At 37.3% G+C, this 24657-nt stretch overlaps 2 protein-coding genes across 2 annotated transcripts in view; one reads left to right on the top strand and one right to left on the bottom strand.

Annotated features, from left to right (window-relative positions):
• LOC6580355 (probable serine/threonine-protein kinase DDB_G0267686) overlaps positions 1-24657 on the top strand; it is a 99200-nt gene that overhangs the window by 59000 nt on the left and 15543 nt on the right. The window lies entirely within an intron of this gene.
• Positions 1883-2818, bottom strand: LOC6580357. The gene has a single exon (XM_002006168.4). The coding sequence runs from the start codon at positions 2695-2697 to the stop codon at positions 1951-1953; it is 747 nt and encodes a 248-aa protein (XP_002006204.1). The 5' UTR covers positions 2698-2818; the 3' UTR covers positions 1883-1950.

Below are 24657 nucleotides of genomic sequence, written 5' to 3'. Positions count from 1 at the left end.
CACTACTGAAGATTTCCTCAGGCTTTGTCCGTTCAGCGACCTCGGGGCTTTCTTTTAAAAAGGAGTGTTCTATTCTGCCTATAGGCTTTTCTTCCCTCTGTTTTCTGTTGGTGATCTCTTCAGCCATATCGAAGGATTTCTGTTGTACTTGATCTGTACTCAAGATTTCGTCATCCTGATGAAAATATTCTTCTTCCTTCTGCTTTCTACTGACGATCTCGTCATACTGGAAAGGTTTTTCTTCCCTCTGTTTTCTACTAGTGATCTCTTCGGCGATATCGAAGGTCTGCTGTTCCATTTCTTCTGTACTTAAGATCTCGTCGTCTGGAAGAAAAGACTTTTCTTCCTTCTGTTTCCTGCTGACGATCTCATCATCCTGGAAAGGTTTTTCTTCCCTTTGTTTTCTACTGGTGATTTCTTCAGCCATATCGAAGGGCTGCTCTTCAATTTCTTCTGTACTCAAGATCTCATCGTCTTCTTTCTGTTTCATGTTGGTGACCTCATCTTGAATAGGCTTTTCTTCCCTCTGTTTTCTACTGGTGATCTCTTCAGCCACATCGGAGGTTTGCTGTTCCATTTCTTCTGTACTCAAGATCTCGTAATCCTGAATAAGGGACATTTCTTCGATCTGTTTTCCGTAGATCTGTTCGTCACTCAAACCCACAAGACTTTCTTCGTTTTGTTGTCCCCATTCGATTTCCCCACTCACTTCGATTGGCTTTTCGACTTTTTCATGTTCGCAGATCGCTTCAACCTCACTGATTTGATTTTCGTCCTTATGTTTTTTGTAGAAAACATGTTCAATCATAACTATAGGCTTTTCTTTCTTTTCTTCGATGCCCTGCTCCATCTTTTGATCTCCGCTGATAGGCTCAGGCACCTCATCCTCAGGGGCTTCCTCCTCTTCTATGGAGATGACCTCCGCGCTTGGACTAACAAACTCAGACCGTCGTACTGGAAGAAATATTTCTCCGCTTATGAAGATGAGCTTTTCTTGATTATTATTTTTTGATGGTATGTATGGACTCAGAGCGCTGGGCTTATCATCCGATTGCTTTCGACCGAAACTATTCCCATCGTTGTCTGTTGAGCTCGTCATCTTGTGTCTTCTGTCGTCGAGCTTTTGCAAGACTAGACGAAGCGTTGTTTTATCCTCCAGCGGCCGGCTGATATGGTTTACATTCTGAATGTTTTTGACTGCGCTCTTCTGCTTCAGTAGCAATCCGTGGTAGCTGTCACCCACTGATCCCAGCAGCGAGAATCTTGAGGTAGTGGAGAAACGCCGACCTACTTGGACTATGGCACCAACGCCCCTCGCCATAGACTGCATGCCAGACATTTTCCCCCAAGGATAAACAAAAAGATGGAAAATAAAAATAAAATAAAAACTGGAATTTGATGTTATTGCCAGTCGAAAGTTGTTTTCATTGTGACGAAATGATGCCACACATCCAACACAATCGGAATGTCGCACGAGAATCTTGCCATGGCCTGCCATGATTAGAAAACAAAAATTCTGCTTACGAAATAAATCATTTACAGAGTGGACTTTTTTATACGAGCGATAGTTTCTGACCTATCAATCAATTTTATCCTTAATTCACTGGGGCAGAACTACTTTAATCATTGCAACTGAAGACTAAACATTTGTCTAATCACATTCCAGGATTCTACATGAAATGAGTCCAGTCTAGTGTCAAGTCATTAATAAATTAACAATTTCATGGCCGTCCTAACTAAATTTCATTACAGCAACCAAGACCTCCTTTGCTTGATCTACTGATCTATTTGATCGTCAATTAATTCACCGAGGCACAAGTCCTCGAAGTCAACGTTTGTTGAATCACAAGTAATTTTATTAAAAATCAAAGGTGCTACACAGTTATAAATCAATATCTTTATTTCACGGTCGTCTTTTAAAAGATATTCAACCAAAATGCCTTCATGCAATCAAGGCTTCCTTTCGCAGGGGTTCATGCTGATGTTTCCGGTTTCAAGGCGTCTATTCAAAATTCTGTTTAGCTCGCATTGGGGTATCTCGGCTAGGCAGGTGCATTCGCTCCTGCGCTTCTTGCGCAGCTTCGGGCGCGCACACTCCGAGAAGGCCGGATACGGCGCCTTCACTTTCACGCAATCTGAGGGGAAGCGGACCCGATGGCATCTGGGTGGAATCCGGGCTGGGCCGCAGCGTGGCAATTTAATCCTAGGACATCCCAGCTCAGCAGGCGTCGCTTTTTTGCACGGCGGTGGCTCGCAGGCCGTGGCCGGCCTCTCACTTTTATCACGACGGTTAACGGGGGCCCGTTGAATCTTTTCAAAGCAGCAAATTTTCTTCGGCATAATCGCCACTGGCGGACACTCCGACCAGGTGACTTGGTACTTGCGCTTGTTTTTGTCCGACTCCTTGTACAAACACTCATCGAAGGGGGGAAACGAATCGGCGCATGGGTCAGGACAGCATTCTTGGCTAAACTCAATGAGGTTATAAAAGGGAAAGGTTTGACGTATTGTCTTCGCATCTCGTGGCTTAGGATGGGTATCTTCACACTTTCCGGACTGCTCCTGTGACTTCTTGCTCTTGGTCATGCAAGTAGGAGTAGGATTGTGCTTCTTCGAAAAGCTCTGACGTACAACAATATTACGTGCTGGTCCTAGCAGGCAACGAGCTCCCTTAGAAGTCTGTTTCCATAACGACATATTTACTGGATGTTTTTTAGTCCAAAAAATAAATACTGGGAATTTTGAAAATTTTTCCAAGAAACCAAAACGGAAAAATTAATAATAAAATTTCTCTGTCGCCGTCGCTGCTGAAAGGAGACTGACGAATTTCAAATCTGAATCCGGATTCAAAGCATCAAACCTAATGACAAACACTTCGTAGCCTACATTTTGGAAATACAATATTCATATACATACAATGAGGGTTGAATGCTTATATACCAATTAAAAATTGAAGATCAGGGTATAATCGCTTTGTGGAAATTCATATAACTGACAGAAGTAGCCATGGCAGATTCCACCCAGGCGACAAGCTGGGTTAGTTGTCTTCAATTGCAATTCACCCGCAAAGATAACTAAAAATTGAAAGTTCAGGGAATTTTCGAAATTTGATTAATTTTCTATAGAGTGTACAGCTAATATGCTGAAAATTTCATTGATATCCATTCTGTAACTCAAAAGTTATTAAGCGAAACACGTGGTCAACTTATTAATCTCTAAACTTTAAACTTATTATATCTTTAGATTTTCGAATACTCGTAGTACATGCAGCCGCTATCGTTTTGGCAGCTGTTCTATCCGTCTGTCGTCTCTGGCTACTTATCGATGTAAATGCAAAGCAATAGCAGAGCAAGAAAAAGAGCAGTAAAATCTCGCTCATCTCGCATGCAAAACATCTGTGGAGTTCCTGCTGCGCATGTGCAAATGCAAACAAAACAAAAAGAAAGAATACATAAAAATGCTCTAGTCGGGTGTACACGACGAGTGAATACCTCAAAGACAGCAGCAAGCTAATGTGAATCAAGCAGCAGGTATACCCCATCTGCATAGAGAAGGAAAAGAGAGAGAGAGAGAGATGGAGAGAACTGCGTGCCATATTAAATTCACTTTATAGCAAATTACCAATGCAGATATACTCACACAAATCAGTTATACTCAACATCTATCAGCATATGTGTAGATCGCATATATATGTATATAGTATACCTATATATATATATATATATATATATATATATGCATGCAGGCCGCATTTATTTGAGTTTGATGTACGAGCGCGTCTACCAAATGCATGTGCATAATCAAGCGAGAGACAATCGAAATGAGTGGAATCACATTTAAGCAGCTGCCAAAAGGCAAAGCTCGACTTCAACATAATTGATGGATGGATGGATGGAACGATGGCTGGCTGGCTGGCTGGCTTGGTTGCCTTGGCTGGCTTGGCTGCCCGCGCTGGCTATACGACAAGACGTTCTCTCAGCATCTCAGCCTCTCCGTATATACATATTTCTTTCGCCTACCTGCCTAAATAATGATGTCGCATTATTTATGCCGCTCTTGATTTGCATAGGCATAGTGGGTCGTAGCTCTAGTTGCGCTGCCTGAGCTCAAGCAAAAGGCAGAGGCAAAGGCAAAAGCGAAGTCAATGCTTTCTTTAATAAATGTTTAATTTATAATTGATTTTCTCTACGCTCCACATTCATATGCACGTAAGCACATGGACAGAGCGCCTTGGTCTTAGCTAAGCTCCACAACTTCTGCTCTGGCCAGAGGGCGACTGGAACCGCAAAAGGATTTTGCCCGCGCACGAAAACACTTAATTAATTCGCATAGACAGACAGGATGTGTACGAGCAGGGGGCTGGGGGGACGGGGGAGACATGGCAAGCCGAGGACATGGCCCACCCAGCTGGTCAGACAACCACACATACACACACACACACACACACACACACACACACACACACACACACATTCACATAATTGAAATAATTAGAAATTAGAATGGAAAATGTATGCAAACCAAGTTGACGATTACAACGCCCTAGAAATGCGACTCCCACCCACGCCTCGGCCACGTATTCGGCCTAACGAAGCATATTTAAAGTTTAGCTACGTCCTAACTACTACTACTACCACTATATGATTGTAAGCTATATGTGTGTGTATCAGTGTATGTATATATAGGTATTTATATAGGCTTTGGCCCTTTGAGCAAGCTGGCAGTCGAGGCCCAGTCGCCATGCAGCAAAGCAGTTTCGCTTTACATTGTATCAATGGCAATTAGAGATGGGCTTTGGGCTTATGATAATCGATTACTCGATTCATTTAAGAAGTATTCATTAAGAAGTATAAAGTTAAAATTAAAATTTGTTAAAAAATGTATTTAAATATTAAATACTCCTTAAGTCAAGGCGTTATGTGGATCGAATCAACATAGTCGATTATAGAATTTTTTTGTATATTTATTTTACATCCAATTATTACATATTTTTGTTAAACTGAAATCTAGCTAACCCCTCTATATAGCAATGCACGGAAACAATTTTAATATATATTGCCATTTAATTCAAAATAATGGCTGCCTGGGGAATAATAAATAAATAAAATAAATAAATAAAATAAATAAAACAAATAAAATAAATGGAATAAATAAAATAAATAAAATAAATTAAGTAAATAAAATAAGTAAAATAAATGAAATAAACAAAATAAATAAAATAATTAAAATAAATAAAATAATTAAAATAAATAAAGTTACATTAAATTAATAAAATTAAATAAGTAAAATAAATGAAATACATAAAATAAATAAAATAAAAAAAAAAATGAATAAAAAAATAATTTCAATTAATTTTTTCTATATATTTGAAAATATGGAAATACTTTATTATATTAAAAAAAAATGTTACAGAAAAAACAAAAAAAAAGTAATAATAATTCAATAATTAAAAAACAACAAAAATATACTAATTAAAAAATATATTATACATATACATATATGTACATTATTTATTTTATTTTATATTTTTTTTTTGAGCATTATTTCAATTTAAGAATTTTCTTTAAATTATAGAATAATTAATACAATACATTAATACAATTCTTCTCGTCTTTAATGCGCTCAATTTAGAGGGAGCTTTTGCAAACAAATGACTTCTTTTAATTACCGATGCTACTTATATGTAAACCGATAGTTTTGACATGTATACTCTCATTATCATATGACATTATACTCACCTATTATTCTCAACAGTATGACTAGCTCAATTCATTTGCAGCGTTGCGCCATTAGCTCACTTTGTCCGTTATAATTGCGCAATTAATTGAAAATTCACTCCTTGCGATAAATCTACCCTGCTCAAGCGAATCAGCACATTCGATAACAAAGGGGCGCTTCCACTGCCATTTGCTGTAAGCCAAAAGCAGGACATCGTTAAGGACTACAAAATGACGTGGGGATACATTTGCTGCTAATATCCGTTTACGTCTTCAGTTGGAAGAAAATTACAATATTTCGTGTGAGATAGTTTGCCTGACTACATCCACAACCACGCCCACCCACACCACCAGGAACATATTGAACATATATACATATATACTTAATTTATATACACAGCTGTATATAAAAGAGACAGGGAGAGGGAGTAAGAGGGGGAGTGGCAGAGGGAGAGCTACTTTTGTATCTAATTTAAATTTCACAATTTGGTGAGGCAAGAAAAACGCCAAGCGAAAAATGAGCCGGGCCCTCAGCTTAAGCTAATTTTCTCGAGTTGCGTGGTTGCCGCAGCCGAGGGCAGGGTAGGGGCTGGGGAGCTCTAAACGGGCATAGTTTGGGCTCTGTGCCGGATTAAAGCCCAGCAAGTGGACACAGACAAGAGGCTAGCAGGAGCGAAAGGAGGCTTTCAGCTTTGGGCCGTTGCTGTTGCTGTAGCCGTTTGCCTAGCTGCTTAGCCAAATTATATTATGACTTGTTTAAAATTCAAATTTGAAAACACTAAAATCATGTTTTCGATGTCTGGCCGCCGTCGTCGTCCTGCTCGGCTCGGCGGATAGTTTTGGGCAAGGGTTTAAGTAGCGCTCGCCCAAGGGTGCAGCAGAGGGGTGGGTTTGGCATCTTTTGCTGTGTCTGTGTGTCTGTCTGTGTGTTGTCCTAGCCGACTCAAGGCAATGTCCTTTGCTTGTGTGTATGTGTGTGTGTGTGTGTGTGTGTGTGTTTGTGTGCTTATTATATGTAGCCTAAACATCGCCTCCACTAGCCACATAAATTTTACATACAACTGTTTAAAACTCTCCCTGTGTGTGTGTGTGGGTGTGTGTTTGCCATTTGCTTCTAGACTATTTTAATGATTTCATTAGTTGAGCTGGCTGGCAATTTAATAAGGACATTTAAATGGATAAAATTGATTTTCCAATAAATCTGCGTAGCAAATTGAATATCGCTCTATAATATATTTATTTTCCGCTGTGCGAGGTGTGTAAATGTGCATTTAGTTTATTATTTATTATATTGTATCTACACACACACACACTTATTTGGAAAATCAATGGCAGCTAGCTGTCCTAACCATTTTCGTAGCCAAGTCAATTAGGCTCATTTGGCTTTCAGACACAAAGTTTTGCGGCCGAAACTATTGCACCTGCATAGGAAACTTGAAATTATACTCGCACATATCCTTTGCCTATCCTTACAATCTAATTAACTGTCATTGTGTTAAAAAGACGCCAAACTGGCAACCAAAACTCGCTGCCAGCCAAAGGCGTCCCCTCCTCCGCCGCCAGCTCTGAACAATGACAGAGCCGTAACTGGCAACCCGTAGCCCTTCGTCCGTCTTCCTTGGCTGCTTGCGTGTCAGTCCTGAGCCGTGCCGCGTTGCAAGCAGCCGCCCCCCCCCCTCCCCGCTTGGTGCGCGTCACGTCATTTGAGGCGCTAATACTAATGCGTTGGCAATAACTAGGGCTACACAATTCCAATTCCACATGCAAGGGCAGTTCTATGGTGCTGCCGTGCTGCTCCGTGGTGCCCCACGTGCCGTCAGCCTTCGGAAACTAATCAATAGCGCAAAAATTTTACGTTTAATTAAAAATGTCTGCGTGTGTAAACCGGGCAGGTGGCAGCGCCTCAAGACAGCGACTGTCTTGTGACTATGCAAAATGCCAAAGCCCAAGCCGGGATGTCGGCGGAGCCGGTGCTAGTTAGCCAGTGCCGTAGGGCACGTGGCATTAACCGAACTGTCAGAATGATAATTGCATTGCATAATGCATAATTACGCCTAACGGCGGGAGGGGGTGGAGGAGGGCAAACAAGGCCACAAAGTTTCACTCAATCAACTTGCAGCTAGACTTAATTATAGAATGCATTATTAAATATCTAAAAAGGATACAAGAATTTTTCGTATAATTTCAATATTGCTCACATAATATTTAGATTTATATATGTGGATTTTCAATCTAGTTAGGCTCAATTATAAAATACATTAATAAATAAATTCATGAAGTATAACTAAATATGTTGACAAAACGAGAAATAAATATATATTTGAATATATATAATATTATAAATATTATAATAAAATAAAGAAAATAAAAAATAATACAAAATACATAAAATAAAATATATTTTTATGTAAATTGCAAGTAAAATTTATAACATTTTCCTAAACGTTATATGAAAAACAATTTTTTTATATTTATGTTTCTTATCAATAAATAAAATATAAAAAAAAATTGTATAATTATTTAAAAAATTATTTATTAAACAAATTAAGTTAATTATTAACAAAAAGTTAATTATTAAAAAAATTTAAAAATAATAAAACATAGTTATACAAAAATAAATTATTTAATGTAGAGATACAAATCTAAAACTGCTATAAATAAACATTGAAAATATTCCAATTTTTAATATATATAAAGGATAAATAAATGTTAATATTATATCACTTAATATAATGCATACTAAAATAATATTAACTTTTATAGAAATAGGTATTTATTTTCTAATATCAAGAGAGAACATTTTAGAAATTATTGCAAATAATCATTAGAAATGCGTCTGCTGCTGCTGCTGCTGCCTTGGGCAACAAAGACGAGTCCGAAAGATGCCGAATGTAATTACAAATCCTTATATATACACACACATGCATATCTAATAATATGTATCTGTGAGTGTGTGTGTGTGTGTAACTGCGGCTGCATTTGGTCTGCTGTAGAAAATGAAGACATTTGGGTTGCGGTTTGAGTTTGAGCCTCGTCGGCTATAGATTTTCTTAGGCAAGCCAATACACACACTCACACACACACACACACACTCACACACATAGACACTTTACCTTCTCACTATTATATAATGCACAGTACATATGTACAAATGTATATATGTACATTTACCTGTATGCTTTTGCCACTGCCCTCCGCCTCCCCCTCCCACTCTTCGTCCCCTTCGTCAGCTTGATTCGCCAGCCCGCTGGCCATGCGGGGGCATCAATATAAACTGCCTTCAACATTTAATTAGTGTGTTTTCGCATACATAGAAACTGGTTGGTCATGTATACAACGTGGACTATGCAAATGTCGACGCGCACAACTGTACATGCGCACACACACAAACACGCACACACATGCTCATATGCTGGTCGCATGCAGAAGACATTGACGTTCAGTTGGTTATGCAAATTCCATGCCAACACCTTTTCGGCCAAAGACCAAGACAAACTTAAGTGGGTGTGCGGCTGTATAACATGCACACACACACACGCACATACATATGTAGACATGCATACATGCGCATAAGCTCAGACACACACCCGCACACACCAACACAATTGCCTTTTATAATTAATTTTACAGTTAAGTGTATTTCAAGAAAGTTAAATTTACGTAAATTCGAAAATTTTGAAAGGCCATTGCCTTGGCCAAATCCTGCAGCTCACATAGCAGAGTGGTAGAGTGGGGTAGAGAGAGAGAGAGAGAGGGAGAAGGGAAGACAGTTGTCTAAGAGTGTGGCTGGGTGTGTGTGTTGGACAAGGCATAATGCCAGGGCGAGACATCGCTGTGGTTTGTGTCTGAGACATTTGACTGCTTTTTGGGTTTAGTCCGTCGCAGACTAGAGCCGAATTTTATTGAAATTGCCTCGGGTAAGGGTTAAGAGCTTAGACTGCCCAGGGTTGGGCGCGAGCAGGAGTGTGTGTGTGTGTGTGAGTGTCTGGGGGGGTAGCCACTAGCCGCCTAGGCAACACTTACATAATGCAATCTAATTATGTTTGCCGGCTAAACAAGTGTGTGAGTGTGTGTGTGTGTGTGTGTGTGTGTGTGTGTGTGTCCAACTATCGTGTCTGTCACTGCAAACCAAAATGGCGTCTAAGATCTTAACATGCTTACATCTAAGTTGTTTCCAACTTCTTAAGTGTGGGAACAGCTTGCTTAAGTTGTTTTTAATTTATGGAAATCAAATTTTGATGGCTAAAAACTTTTATTTTTTGCCAAATATAAATAGTGCAGGGCCTTAATAAAATAGATGCAAAAGTATTTGCCACTTAAAGGAACTAAAAATTATCTAATGAAAATAAAAGATTTTATTTAAATAAATATTTTAAAATATATATATATAAAAAAAAAATAACAAATAAGACACACTAATTAATTAGGTGTGTTATTATTTGTTTTTCCTTTTTATTATTGACTAAATGCGTTTATTATTAATTTAATCATTTGAATTATTTAAATTATTTATTTATTATTATTTTTTTAAATTTATTATTGACTATAAATTAAAAAAAAAAATTTAAATAGCTCAAACAAATAGATTAATAATAAACGCATTCAATCAATAATAAAAAAGGGAAAAACAAATAAATCAGAAAAAATAAGTACATTTAATGGATTAATAAAAAGCCCGTTTAGTCAATATTTAATAAGACAAGCAAATAAATTAAGAAAAATCATATGAATAAATTACTAGTCAATCATAATTGAGAAGTACTTAATGAATTGCTAAAGAGGGATCATTTATAAATAAATACAAATAAAAATTAAATATAAAATAAATCAAATTTGAAATATGAAAAATAGAAGATTACCAAAAAATCTATAAATAAATAAAAATAAAATTATATTATGATATCCTTTACAGGTATATTCATTTAAATACTTCGCCAAAGCAAGTTCTCAAATTGCTTTCAAATTTTGCAATTCTTTGTGCATAATTTTCATATGCTACCTCAGAGTGTCTTAGTCTGTGTAACTAATGACGCCAACGCCTTAGTTAAAGTATTGATCAATAAAATGCAACAAACACGATAAACTAACAAGACATGAAAATTCCAAATACAAAGGCAAATACACATACACACATACACACATTTATGCAGACTAGCTGGCACTCAACAGCAAATGCAGTTAGATGGACACACACACACATATGCACACTGACATCTATGTCTTGTCATTGGAGTGCAGAGCCGAAGCATTTAACCAACCGAAAATATTTGGAATTCATGACAAATGCATAAGATTTCAACAATGGAACAGAACTGAATGTGATGTCGAGGGCTGCACGTAGACACGTAACCCTAAACAGTTAAGTGCAATAAATGCACGACTGTATGTGTGTATATCTCTCTCTGTGTATGTGTGTGTGTGCTCACGTAGACACTGCTATAAACACAATCACAATCAAATAAATTACAAAGCATTTAATAATTCATTCAAAAAATGGCCACAAGTACATGGCTAGCAAATGGCAGAGCCCCAAAGAACTCAAACTCTGTCTCGAAAGCTTGATAATTTGAAAAATCAACAAGATATACACAGACATCTATATATACAAATGCATATGTATAAATGTATCTATGTGTGCGTGTGTGTGTGGGCATGTGTATATGTGTATATGTGTATATGTGTAAATGCATTTTGACCACATTGCCTGGGTTTGGTTTTTAGGTTCTGTTGCATACTTGAGAGCTACGGCTGCTTGGCTCGTCCGTCTTCAAATTGTCTTTATCCACTTGTCTGTCCGAGCTCACACTCACACTCACACACACACACAGATAATCACATATAACTATAACTATGTCTATCTCGCTCTCAGCTACTCTCTCTCTCGCTTACTCTCATGCTGCCAGCATGCCATTGCACTCAATTAGAAGACTTTTGTCAATGTGTTTCACAACAGTTTTGCCATCGTGCTATCTCTTTTCCACTCGCACCGACACTCTCACACACGCACACTCTCACACACGCTGGCTTTGTTATTTTGATGTTGTGTGTTAAATTTCGCAGCCATTTTTGTTATTTTGCATTTTTAGTTTAAATATTTGATGCCTTGCATATTGATTGGTGCTCTGTGCAACGTGGCGCATGAGTAATAAATTTACACATACACACACACACACACACACACACACATATAGATCTATACCTGCAGATATTTAAAATACATATATACATTTATTTTCATATATAAATATGTGCTTATAGCATATACTTGGGTATGTAAACAAAAGCTTCTATTTAATATATATATGTATATACATATATTTTGCTACATATTAGAAGCTGAGCATAGCAGATTATTTATATATTAGGAGCAGCTTTTCTATTCGATAAAAGATAAATATAAAGTTGGCTAAAATTTATTAGACAGCTCAAAAAGTACAATAAATATATAAATAAAATAAATGATAAGAAAAGCTTTTTCATTGCCGTATGAGTTCTTAGATAAAAGGTTGCTTCAACTCTAGTTGAGTAAGATTTTTTATGCGAACTTTATGAGCAATGCTGAAATATTTATTAATATTTTTAATTCAATGTTCGTTTATTGTTTATATACGATTTTTTTAAATTTTAAATTATGTAGCCGGGAATATGTATATAAAACTTATATAAGATATATAAAAATTGCTCAATTTAGAATAGTTTTCTCTCTGATTTATTGGCTGTACATAAATCTTTGCTAAGAACCCTGTTTCATAAATTCCTAATGTCCACTCACAGTTTAAAGCACTGCTCGGGCCATAAACTCAAGTTAGCTGTGCTAATTACAAACAGAGGCCGTTCAGACAATGTCTTTTGTTCTTTGGCCGAAGAGCTAACCGTAATTTCACGTGCACTCACCGTCAACGGGCGGTCAATGGACACGCAGAGCAGCTGCAGCTGCAGCTGCAGTTGCATCCAGCTGCTAGTCAGTCGTCGTAGACGCCGAACCCAAAAGCCACAGCAGCAGGAGCACCAGCAGCAGCAGCAGCAGCAGCAGTAGCACTAATCAAGAAATCCAAAAAGCATAGCATATTTTCGGGCTGATTATATTTGCAGTGGGCGGCAGGTGGCGTGACACCTGCACAGAGACGGCGACGGGTGAGGGCGGCCATGATTGCCAGGGGGAACGGTGTCGGGTGCCCATTCACATTGTCGGGCTTAAGTTGCGCCTAAGCGTTGCCGACAGTCGGCCAGTCGGCCCTAATGTATGCAACAAATCTCGCCGAAGCAACGCATTTTGTAGCCATTTAAGCTACTTGCATAAATGTAGCTGCAGCCGACTGCCTCCTGCCTCCTGCTGCCCGCCTCCTGCTGCCGCCTGCCGGCTGGCAACCCCCATCACAAGAAAATGCGCAGACCCACTGAGCTGAGCTCCAAGGTAGGCGACTCCGAAAACAAAGTGAGGTGTGAGCCCATTTCTGGATGGGTAATGAGTGCTTCACTGTGGCTTTGACCGAGCGACGGGCCAAGGGCTGGGCGGGACGGGGCTGGGCTGGGCTGGGCTGGGCTTGTCCAATGCTGCAGCTCCTGCCACTCGACGTTAGCAAATGAATCTCATTTGCATTTAAATTAGGAATGAAGCTCGATTTGTTGTCGTTGTTGTTGTTGTTGTTGTTGCTGCAACTCCTCTAACGTTACATGGGTCTAGGTCTGGTTCTAGGTTCTGGACGTGGGGGGCGATTTTTAATGAAGACAGCGCAGCTACTTAGGCGCCCATGCATGCATGCATGTCGCCACCTATCGCGCTCCTTGTTTTTCCCCAACTTCCAGTCCCTCTCCCTCTCTCTCTCTCGCACACACTCTCACACTGTGTTTGCATTGGAAATCTGGTTATAGAACTTTCCTACTTAGTTGAGCTGCGTGGGGCAGCTCATGGTTTTTCGGACAAGTTGCTCGATTGCATGCGAACTAATGGCCAACAGTTTGGGACAAATATGCTGGCAAATAACGCAGACAGCAGCCGGACGGGGAGATGGGGGAAACTCAACTAAATGGGCGACGTTATGGCAAATATGTTAATAACCTTTTGCGAGCGTGTGGGCGCCGGGGGCGGCTCGACAAAATTTTAATTAGAAATGTTACATGAGGCGCACGTTTCGGGGCTATCCATATGCTGGTCAGTTATGGCCATGCTTAGACAACATTAAGGTTAAATGTGCACTTCGAATGCCTGATGACAGACGGAGCAGAGCTATGTATGACCCAGCATAGCTCATGTTACGATCAAAAACAGAACAGCTATTACACTAGAATATTGTTAATTAAGCTCAAATAAAAAGAGGCTTGTGAGTCGCTGCTAACATACGGTCAGCTTATATTTTTATAGTTCTGCAACAGCTTAAAATTATTTAAGCATATGCTAAATCTGTTGAAAATTGATGAAATATGCAACTTGAGTTCAGTTTCAATCTTGAGCAAATTTGAATAATATTTATTAATTTGAATATCATATAATCATTTAACAATTTTATAATAAATAATAAACCTTAATCATTTTATAATAAATGGAACTCAAAATCACCAAGTTATAATTATAAAATACTCAAAGTACATAACAAAAACTGAATTATAATTAAAAGAATTAAAAATACTAAATTGTTGTTTTTTAAATTTATGAACTTGAGCATATGTTAAAACATTAAATAATTATTAAATCTAAAAAAAAAAATCAATAAAATGAAAAAATATATATATGAAAGAAAATAAATAATTATATAAATATCATACTTGCACATAAAAAAGAATGTATACAACAAAAATTAAATAAAGAATAAATAAATGCATATCCAAATATATTTGTTATTTTTCAATTTTTTTTTACTCTATGGTATTTGTATTTTTTTTTATTTTTTTTTTTTTTATTTATTAATTTTCTTTAATTTTTTTTTTTTTTTTTTAATAAATATTTGCAAATTATATCCTGCTAGTTTTTAGCCAAACTTAATATTCACATAAATTAATTCAATATATTTCTTAGGCAATGTATGATAAATACGAGATATAATATACGAATACAGATTCTATAGCATATTTTATAATGTTTATTAAAGCCATACGATGTACTCCAATAACCCCTTTGTGAGTATGAAAGACTTATAGCATCTTGGTACCTTGGGTAATATTCAAGGTAATCTTGATAGATTTTTAGTCAAGCTTGTGTCGAAAGTGGAAGCGTCTAAGCCTTCTCCTAGCTCTAACAGAGTTTGGCCTACAGTGACATGTACCAAAGATCCTAGCCATTTATCTGTTGATACATCTGATTATATAAATATATATATGTGTAATATTATTTCTTAAGCTGATTTTTATCCAGTTTATGGGTTTCTCTCTTCAATATTCAATTAACTGATATCAAAGCTGAACATTAATTAAAATATAAATACATACTTATATTCGAGTTGCTTGTAAAATCAACTAATATATGCCCCTTATCTCTGCCCATAACTTGAATCTGCATTCCAATGCCATTCAATACACTCTATTATCTATTTCAAACGAGTAAAGGTTAAATGAAATGATAAATTAATACATTAAGCCGCAATAAGTCAGCTTTGTCAAGAATTATTGTAATCTAAATGTTCGCCCTTTACATAAGCCAGCCACAGTTACTGAAGTCGTTCGGTCGGTCGTTGAGTCTTATCATTGGATCGCTCAAATGAGTCCACAATTTACAGTGGCTCGTGGGCCGCTTCTTGGCTTTAATCAGCTAATCGCTAATGCAAAATTAAAACAAACTAATGCAGAGCAGCTTGTGGCGCACCTGCGCGGCTGGAGCTGTGTGTGAGAGTAAGAGAGAAAAAGAGGGAGAGAGTGGCTAATATTGTGTTCCGCACCATTGGCTCACCACTGCCAAATGCAATGAATGCAGCTATTCATTTATGTCAACGATAATGACATTTTACATTGGGTGTGTGCCGTCCACGACGACGACGACGACGACGACGTCCAGCTGGAAACAATTGCAATTCATGTGGTAGGCTCTCTCTATGTCAGTGGGAGGTGTGGTCCTCCATTTTTTTTTTTTTTTTTTTGTGTGTGTGCTGCGCCCGGCTGCCATAGACGAGTGTCAGTTGTAATTGAAAAATAGGAATATTAAGTTTAGAGCGTTATAGCGTTATGGCGTCAAGCCACTCGAAGAGCAGCCCAGAGCGCTGAGGGACGGACCAAAGTGTAACAAGCTCTGATGTAGCCTGTGAGACATGCTGCAGCAATGCAGCGCAAAGTAATTAGATTTGAGTCTATAGAAAAACAATTCTATTAAGGATTGGTCTCTGAGTGCATGCAATAGGCATTAGGAGAGATCTTATATGATATTTATTTTTTAAATTTTACTTTAAACTAGGCATTAGAATTTTTACAGATTTCTTAAGCATCTATCACTTAGCTTAGGTCAACTTTTATTTTATTTTATTTTTTTTTATTATATATTTAAAACAGAAGTTAATATTTAATATAACATAGAATAACTTAATTAAAATTTTCCATTTTTTTTTTTTTTTTTTTTTTTTATTTATTATTATACATTTATTTAGTTAGTTCCATCTAGGAAACTTAATCTAAGCAGAAACTAATTAAAATATTTTCACACTAAAAGCTTTGTAAATTTCAACGTAGGATGCATAGCTAAGAGGAAGAAATATATAATTTTATATATATATTATATATATAATTTTTTGGGAGTAGAAAATATAAACATTCCCGGGATTCCACATAGAGTTATTCCTTTTCAAGTCACCATTGGATATTCCGAATTTGCTTGTACCATAGCACATTAAGGTGTTACGTTTTCGAATTTCGACTAGTGTCTTTAAGCACTTCATTCGGCAGGCTGAGGCATTTCAGGCCAAGCTAATGGCCAATTGCTGGATATACACATGAAATGTCAGGCGCTGGAGCTGGAGTTGGGTATGGCTGGAATGGTCGTTCAGCCCGTCGCACAATGGATGGACAATAAAATGGGTGTGTTGCTCTACGGCTAAAACAAAAATGTTTCTGCAGTTGTCATTGTGCTGCTCTATGGGCAGGGGTAGGCTTCAGGGCAAGGGAGAGGGCTGGGCGAAACGGGACCAATCAGCAGCAGGCACACAGTCGCTACTTTTTCGTTTTCTTGATGAAAACGCAGCGACGGCAGCGAATGAGAAGTGCAGAGAAAAGCGTTCACCAACACAGACAGCGAGACTCTCGCAGGCACTGCCCATAGCTCATGTGAGTGTGGCCCAAAAAGAAGGCAACAGTTGCATAAAAATGCAAAGCTTTTGTGTTTTCTCAACGGGCGCCTAAAATAAAAACAGCAGCAGGAATAACAACAGCAACAAGATCAACCAAAAATTTCAATAAACAACAAGAAGCAAGAGAAAAGCGACAGACAAACAGCAAGGCTAACAGCAGGCAGGGGCGGGTGGTGGGGCAGTCGGTGGTCATTGCTAAAAAGTATACAAAAATTGCGTACGAAAAAATTGTTAAAAATAGCAGAAACAGAAGCCGAAACAGGAACTGAAAACAGAAAAAGAATCAGAGGCAGACAGCGAGCAGAAGCCGAAGCAGGAGCAGGAGACTGGAGGTAAATGCGTTTCGCAAGGGGTGGAGGCTGGTCATAAGTGCACGAGGGGGCGGGGCGGCCAACAGAAGTCGTGAGAGGGGGCAGAGTGGAAAGGGGAGCGTTAGCAACAAACAAAAAATGTTGGCGGCTGCTAAAGGTGACAAAGCAACAGCCAAGTGACGCAGTTGCTGGAAATCGTCATGCAAAGGGGTTGAGAGGGATAAGCGTAAGCTGCAGTTGACTATATTGAATGTACAAAAGACATCAAATACAAGCTGCGTATAGTGAGTGGACGAAGCTATAGGTAGAGCTGCATGAGTCCCTGATAGTGGCGGCAGGCGGTGCTGTCTGCCATCGATGGTTCCACAGGTAGACTATCTGTTTATAAAAAAAGAAATATAGAAAGCCTTAGTAGAAGGCATGATTAAATTTAGTTATATATGTGTAATATATAATAAAAATATTCCATTTAACATAACATAATCATAATAGTAAATACGATATAATATATGTATATTACTATATTATAAGAAATTGAAATAAACCATCGATACTCTTGATGGTGGAAATAATAGGTGACGTTAAAAGCTTTAGGTAGAATGCTTAGAGATTTATAAATAGAAAGGAAGGAAGAGGAAGAGAGAGAGAGAGAGAGAGAGAGAGAGAGAGAGAGTGAGTGAGGGACTGAGTGAGAGAGTGAGTGAATGGGATACAGGGAGAGAGAAAGAGATAGAGTTTTACTTTAGTGTTTTATATAAGCAACAATTACAAACCTTTTAAAATTCTAATATTATTTTAGTTTTTAATTTAAATACATCGAATTAGTTAAAGAAAATATTTTAAAATTTTTATTCAAATATATACATTTTTATTTTAAATTATAAAACTATTAATAATTTACAGTTTTATTATTAATTTCTGAAATGCAATTGGAAAGTATTATCTATAAAATTAAATGCATAAAAAAAGCAAGAATTTATACTTGTTTAATAAATTCTTAGAGTCGACAACAAAGATAATTCATGCTATATTCGATATTATATTATATATGTATATATTATTAATAACTTAACTTTTAACAATTTCTTTTTTCATAATGCAAAGGGAAAAAATAAAAAAACAAGAATGTTCATTTATTAATAAATTCTGAGAGTTTGCAACAATGAATGATATCAGCAATAGTCGACTTAAGTATGGGATAGTTTCAGAGCAATGGCTGACACGCTGCGTATACGCAATATGAGCTAAGCAATCAAAGGCTTTTGCAAGAGGCACTCGCCGAGAGCCAATCAATATTTCTAAGCTGCTGCTGGCTTATTGTCTTTTATGCGCACTCTGAGCTCTCCATTTCAGTTTTATTTTTTTTCATACGTACGTATCCTCGCTCTGGCACCAATTCCAATTAAAAATTTGATGTAAATGAGCAGCTGAGTCAAACGTAGCGATGCCCCAGGGGGCTGCAACGTGGCAATAAATGCCGCGACAGACGCCCGAAATGTGAGAGGCGAGTGGACAATGGAGGCAGCACAACTGACCACTCAAAGCAGCAACCGAGAGAGAGAGAGAGAGGGAGAGAGAGAGAGAGCGTGCAACTTTTACTTTTATTTTGGGCCGCAAAAAAGAAATGTGCCGCCAAAAGTGAAAAGCAAGCAAAAGTTTGGCATATGAAACGCACGAGGGCGTTGCCAATGCAGGGGCTTGGGTGCAGGGGGCTAGCTGGGGAGTGGGCAGCGTGGGGTGTGTGGAGATAATAGCATTTGTTTGACCAGCGTCGAGCATCGAGCATCGAGAGGGGCCCAAGAATAACTGCGGCTGACCAGCGACCAAGCAGTCAGAAAGTTGTAGCAGGCAAACGCGGCGCTCAGGCCATGAAAAAAAAAAAAAAAAAAAACGGCCAAGCAGAGTGAGAAAGAGCAAGAGAGAGAGAGAAAGGTAAACAGCAAGAAAGAATACGAAAAAAAAAGTGAAAAGAGAAAAAAATTAAATGATGCGGCGCATAAAAAAATGCCCGGCAAAAATAGTAGGAAGCGAACGAAAAAAAAAGGAAGAAATTGGGTTTGCGCCTGGGGTTGGGACACGCTGCCTGGCCTGGACAATACTTGGCCTTCATTGTTGTCAAGCAGCAGCAGGAGCAGGAGCAGGAGTAGCAGGAGCAGCAGCCACCCAGCGCCACACACACAATTTGCAGGCTGCGTGGGGTTGATTGAGTGGCGCGCCCATTGATGTCGCTGCTGCCCGTCGCATTTGATGGGCCCACGGAGCGACGGAGGGGGAGGAAGGGTCTGACAGGCCAGGGCAGGCCTGCCTGCCTGCCTGCCTGCTCACACTCTTTAGTTGAGAATTCTGCCGCCAGTTGGCGCTATGTTTTGTTCCATTTTTATGCGCTCTGCTCTGCACTCGCTCCACACTTTGGCTCCGTTATTTTTTACACATTTTTGTTTTGGTTTTTGTGTTTCGCTGTTGTTTTGCACGCTTTTTTGTTTTCGTTTGGCCATTCGCCATGCGACTGTCAGCTGCGACGGCTGCCCAGTCCCATGGCCTACCTATATATCACACGCACACAACCATATACATGTGCGTGTGTGTGTGTGTTCGGCTGTATATAGAGAGCCGGTCAAATGCTCGTGAAAATTGCAATGTCTGCAGCTTGCAGCTTTTGTTTGTTGTTGCCTGATTGGACTGCGGGGCGGGAGGAGTGGCAGCAGCACTGACAGTGGGCAGCAACTCTGCGACTCTGTTGTGCTCGCATTTGGTTTCGGCTGCAACTGAAGCTTACATTTTTATTCACACTGTGTGTCGAGGAAATTGTGCAAGAAATCGCTCGGCTATTGCAAATGGCGGCTCACATTTTGTTTCGCATTTTTGTTGCGTCTGCTTTGTCTGCTTTATTATTGACGTTTTTGCTTTCTTTATTTCTGTGTCAAATTTTTTTCGCTGCTGGCGCAGTTCATTGCATTTGGTCAGTGCACAGCGCGCGGGTCACTCCAATTGTTTAGGAGTTAATCGGGCGAGCCGGGCCTGACTGAGTGCAGTCTGTATGAAACAGGCGCATTATTTATAGACTGAATGGATAAAATATGCAAAATCTAGAAATGAATTTGTGCAAGAATATTTTAAAGTATATATGATAATGTTGATATAATGTTGATGATACCCTACACTTTCTGTTGAATGATAAATCTTATTGTTATTATTATTTTATTTTAATTTTTTTATACCCTTAAATATTTTTCAAGCATATAATATTTGATTAGATACTTAACGAACAGGGAAAAAGAGAAAGAGACATGCAAACATAAGCAGTTTTTCTATATTATGTATATACATATATCTTACCTACATATATTATCAATTATACATAAGTATGTATATTATAATATACCTTGATCTAATTGGAATTAGACTCAGTAAGGTAGCCTAATAATATATTGAGATCTATCACATATATTATTATATTATATATTATTATATTATATATATTATTATTATATTATATATATATTATAATATTATACCTATTTAAAATATAAAATAAACAAATAAATCAATGCACTAATAAGTAAACACCCCACAGAAAATCAATGACTATATACCTTATACGCATATAAAATATATACTGAATAAATAAATATGTGTATAAAAAATATATAATTTTTAATAAAGTATATATGCTGTTAATAAAATAAAAAATTATAATGATATAAACGTACATAAATATATAAAATATATATAAAATAAATATATATATTATATATAAAATAAATACATATATAATATATACTACATACAGTTCAATAAACTTTTTATTCTTATATTAAAATGTAAAAATATAAGAAAATTTTTTAAAAATACATATATTAAAATATTAAATATATTTAAATCAATAATTGGAAGAAAAAAATTAATTTATATATTCGTCCAATTTAACAAATATACATATATCCGATCGATCGGTAGCTCTGGGGTGCACAACCAGGCAATTTGCCACGCCCACAATAAGCAAAAAACAGTGCATGGTCAAGCCGTTTCGGTTATATAGTTGGGCTTGTGAAATTATTAATTCAGGCGTATAAAGCAACATAAATATTAATTGAAAAATATTTTCACATCTCTGAGCGACTTAACACACGCAAAAGTAGAAAAAATAAAAGAAAACTATGCACAAACAGAGAAATACTCACACACACACACAAACATACACATACATGCAGGCATGTCCAATGATGAAATTATGTACATTTGCATTAAACAAAACATTAAATATGCAAAAGTGCAGTCAGCACGCCGAGCAGGAGGCGGGAGGAGGCGGAGCAGGAGCAGCAGCGGCATTGCAGCTACCAAAAATGTTTGTATCCACACGAACAAAGCACAGGGCGTCGAGTAGGGGGTGCAGCGGTATATATGATATGGACAGGAGCTGGAGGGGGAGGGGGAGGGGGTCTTGGGGCCAAGCATGTAGCATATTGCTGGCCGCAGTAGCAGCAGCGGCAGCAGCAGTCGCTGGCGACCAAAAATAGAACAAGTCAAATATTTTTCGACAATTTATGAGCCTGTTTCCCCCCGACTCGGCCGAAATGCATGTTCACCCATGTATGGATGGGGTAGGGGGTGTGGTGGCTGGGCAAGGTGGTGGTCCCCGGTTGGCTGTTTGGTCAGCTTGTAACGCGAGTGCGCCCCAAAAAATGCCATTTGCAATTAAAGCAAACAAGCGGCGGCGTCGATGCTTCTTCTTTCTGCTTTTTACTTTTGCTGGCTACTTTTTGGCAATTGCATTTTTTAACAGGCGCGCGTACGCGCACCCTGCAAATGGCCAAGTACAGCCAGCGTCTGTCCACACACAAACACTCACACACACACACACACACTCGAACACCCAAAGAGCTATGCCAGCCGGGCCCTTGCCACAAGTCGCTCGGCCTGGTCACATGTGTGAATTATAATTTCGCATTCGGCGTCGCGCTCAAAAGCATGCAGCAAAACAAAAACAAAAACACTCAATAACATTATGCTAAAACAAATTGAACTGCAATGAGATACCCTGTAATTGCACTCAAAAGGACGCCTGAATGTAAAATTGCGTGAATCTATTATAAAATTAATATAATGTTTATATTCATTGAATTAATTTAATATAAATCGTTTCATGACTTAAAAAAGGATTTTTAAAATATTAAAAAATTAATTTAAATATATTTAAAGTATTTTTTAGCGAACTGAATCGTGAGTTGAAAATGTAATTTATTTTATATTTGAAGTTCACAGTCTTGTCTAAAAGGAATTTATTAATATTTAAATAATAAATTGAAATTTTTTAATGCTTGCTAAATGAATGCTGATTAAAAATGATGATTAATTTCATATTGAAAGATACTACCTTCACTTCATAAATATGTTGTTGGATCTACTCCACAATATTTTTTAAAATAAAAAAATAATAATGAATATATCAAAAATTCATATATAATATAAATAAAAGTTCAATCATAACAAGATTCGTTTGAAATGATTTGCTGATTGAATAGATATGGAGAATTGACAATAAAATTTATTTTATATTTAAAGCTTCTCAGCTCATGCAGAATAATTTTTATAAATTTTATCCCAAACTACTTTGAGCATTATTAAAATATTAAATTAATGATTCTTTTAAATCTTTATTTAATAAAAAAAAAAAAACTCAGCTCTTACATACATTCTGCCTATACATATTTATTCATATATGAGCTACCCTTACGGCACTCAGCCACAGGGTATACACACGCACACACAAGAAAAGTGCCAGGCGCATAATAAGAAGAAAGCAATAGCTGGCGTTTCCATTGCCATCGCCGTCGCCGTTGCCGCCATCGCATTTCCATTTCGCGCCGGGGCTTTTGCTTATCACTGAGCCTGTCAAGTGCCCAGCATCCTACCAGCTCACCTCACGCCGCCGCGTCCTGTTGCGGCCCACTCGAGCTGCTTTTGGTCCGGCAGCGCGGATCGCGCTTTTTGCAATAATTCAATTCATTTTCTATTTTTTGACTTATTTTCATCTGACGGCGTCGCAAAAAGCCAAACAAAACAGCAAAGAAAAGAAACCAAAAAAAAAGTAAAAGTTGTTGCACATTCATCGTCCGGTTGCTTCAAGTGCTGCCGAGCTATGCTGTGAGAAGGAGACTGCCACTACTCACATGTGTGTGTGTGTGTGCGTGTGCGTGTGAGTGTGGAGCTGGACAGCTCGGCGTGGCTATAAATTTGGCGCGTTACCTTCTGTGAGCATTTGTATTGCATACGTTGAGGCGTCTCGCAACTGAGTTATTAACGTAAAGAGACAGACAGACCCGATTGGATAGGCGGTAGAATCAGTAATGATGTATTTCACAAGTAGGCATTCGAATTATACATATATATGATTATACATATATACAGCTTAATATTAAATTGAATGCAAGCTGAAGTGAAGGAAACATAAATTATATAGATGCGAAATGAATTAAGGCATGAAATTCTTTGAGGCTGAATAATCATAAATACATATATATTAAATTAAAAAATTTTATAATAATTAAAAAAATATATTTTATTATTATTATTATTATTACTATTATTTTTATTTTATTTTAAATATTTCTATAACAGCATTTTCGACTCTACAATATATATATAATATTGTATTTATATATATTAACATTTATAATTATTTAATATGTTTCTTAAAGCAGCTGCTATTAAAGTATTTGTAGTAGATGTAAAATATTATATATTTATATTTTTAATATTAATATATTATATATGTTTCTTAGTATTAATGCATTTCGCATAATATTATTTAAATTTAGCTTTAATTTTATCAAAAAACAAAAAGCTTAAGTATGCTCGGAAAAAGTTTTCCATTTGACCCAAAATTTTCATTTCGTTTTCTTTTTCTTTACAACTTGTTTTTAAGCTGTAAAAAATTCATTAATTTAATGCATCTGTTTGCTGAAGTTAAGGTTACTATTTTAATTTTTAAATTGTAGCTCGACTGTCTTTAAGTTAAAATAAATATCTTGAATTAATTAATTTCAAGATTCAATAATATTTATTTATATATATATTTATAGAGGCATTAAATATATAATAATTTTTAAACATTTCCATGAACTACAATATGTCGAATATAAATTCAACTAATTATCTAATTATCATCTCAATCAAGCTATATCTGTTTCTTAAAGGCTAAAGAAATAGTTATTTTCATTTTATTTAAATGACAGCTCTCAATACGTCTCAGCTGCAGTTGAGCAGCTGTACGCCCATGTACGCCTTTATAAGGCATCCTTAACCACGCCCACTTCGACTGCCTTCGTACTAAATCAGTTTTTAATTTCCGCTCATTTGCGAAAC

The sequence above is a fragment of the Drosophila mojavensis genome, unplaced genomic scaffold (assembly GCF_018153725.1).
Source record: "Drosophila mojavensis isolate 15081-1352.22 unplaced genomic scaffold, ASM1815372v1 contig_81, whole genome shotgun sequence".
In the NCBI taxonomy this organism is placed as follows: domain Eukaryota; kingdom Metazoa; phylum Arthropoda; class Insecta; order Diptera; family Drosophilidae; genus Drosophila; species Drosophila mojavensis.
Note: the sequence above shows the minus strand (reverse complement) of the source record. Positions and strands in the feature narration are given on the sequence as shown.

Excerpts from the sequence above, each read along its gene's own strand:
- LOC6580357 (XM_002006168.4), bottom strand. The coding sequence starts at position 2,697 with ATGTCGTTATGGAAACAGACTTCTAAGGGAGCTCGTTGCCTGCTAGGA.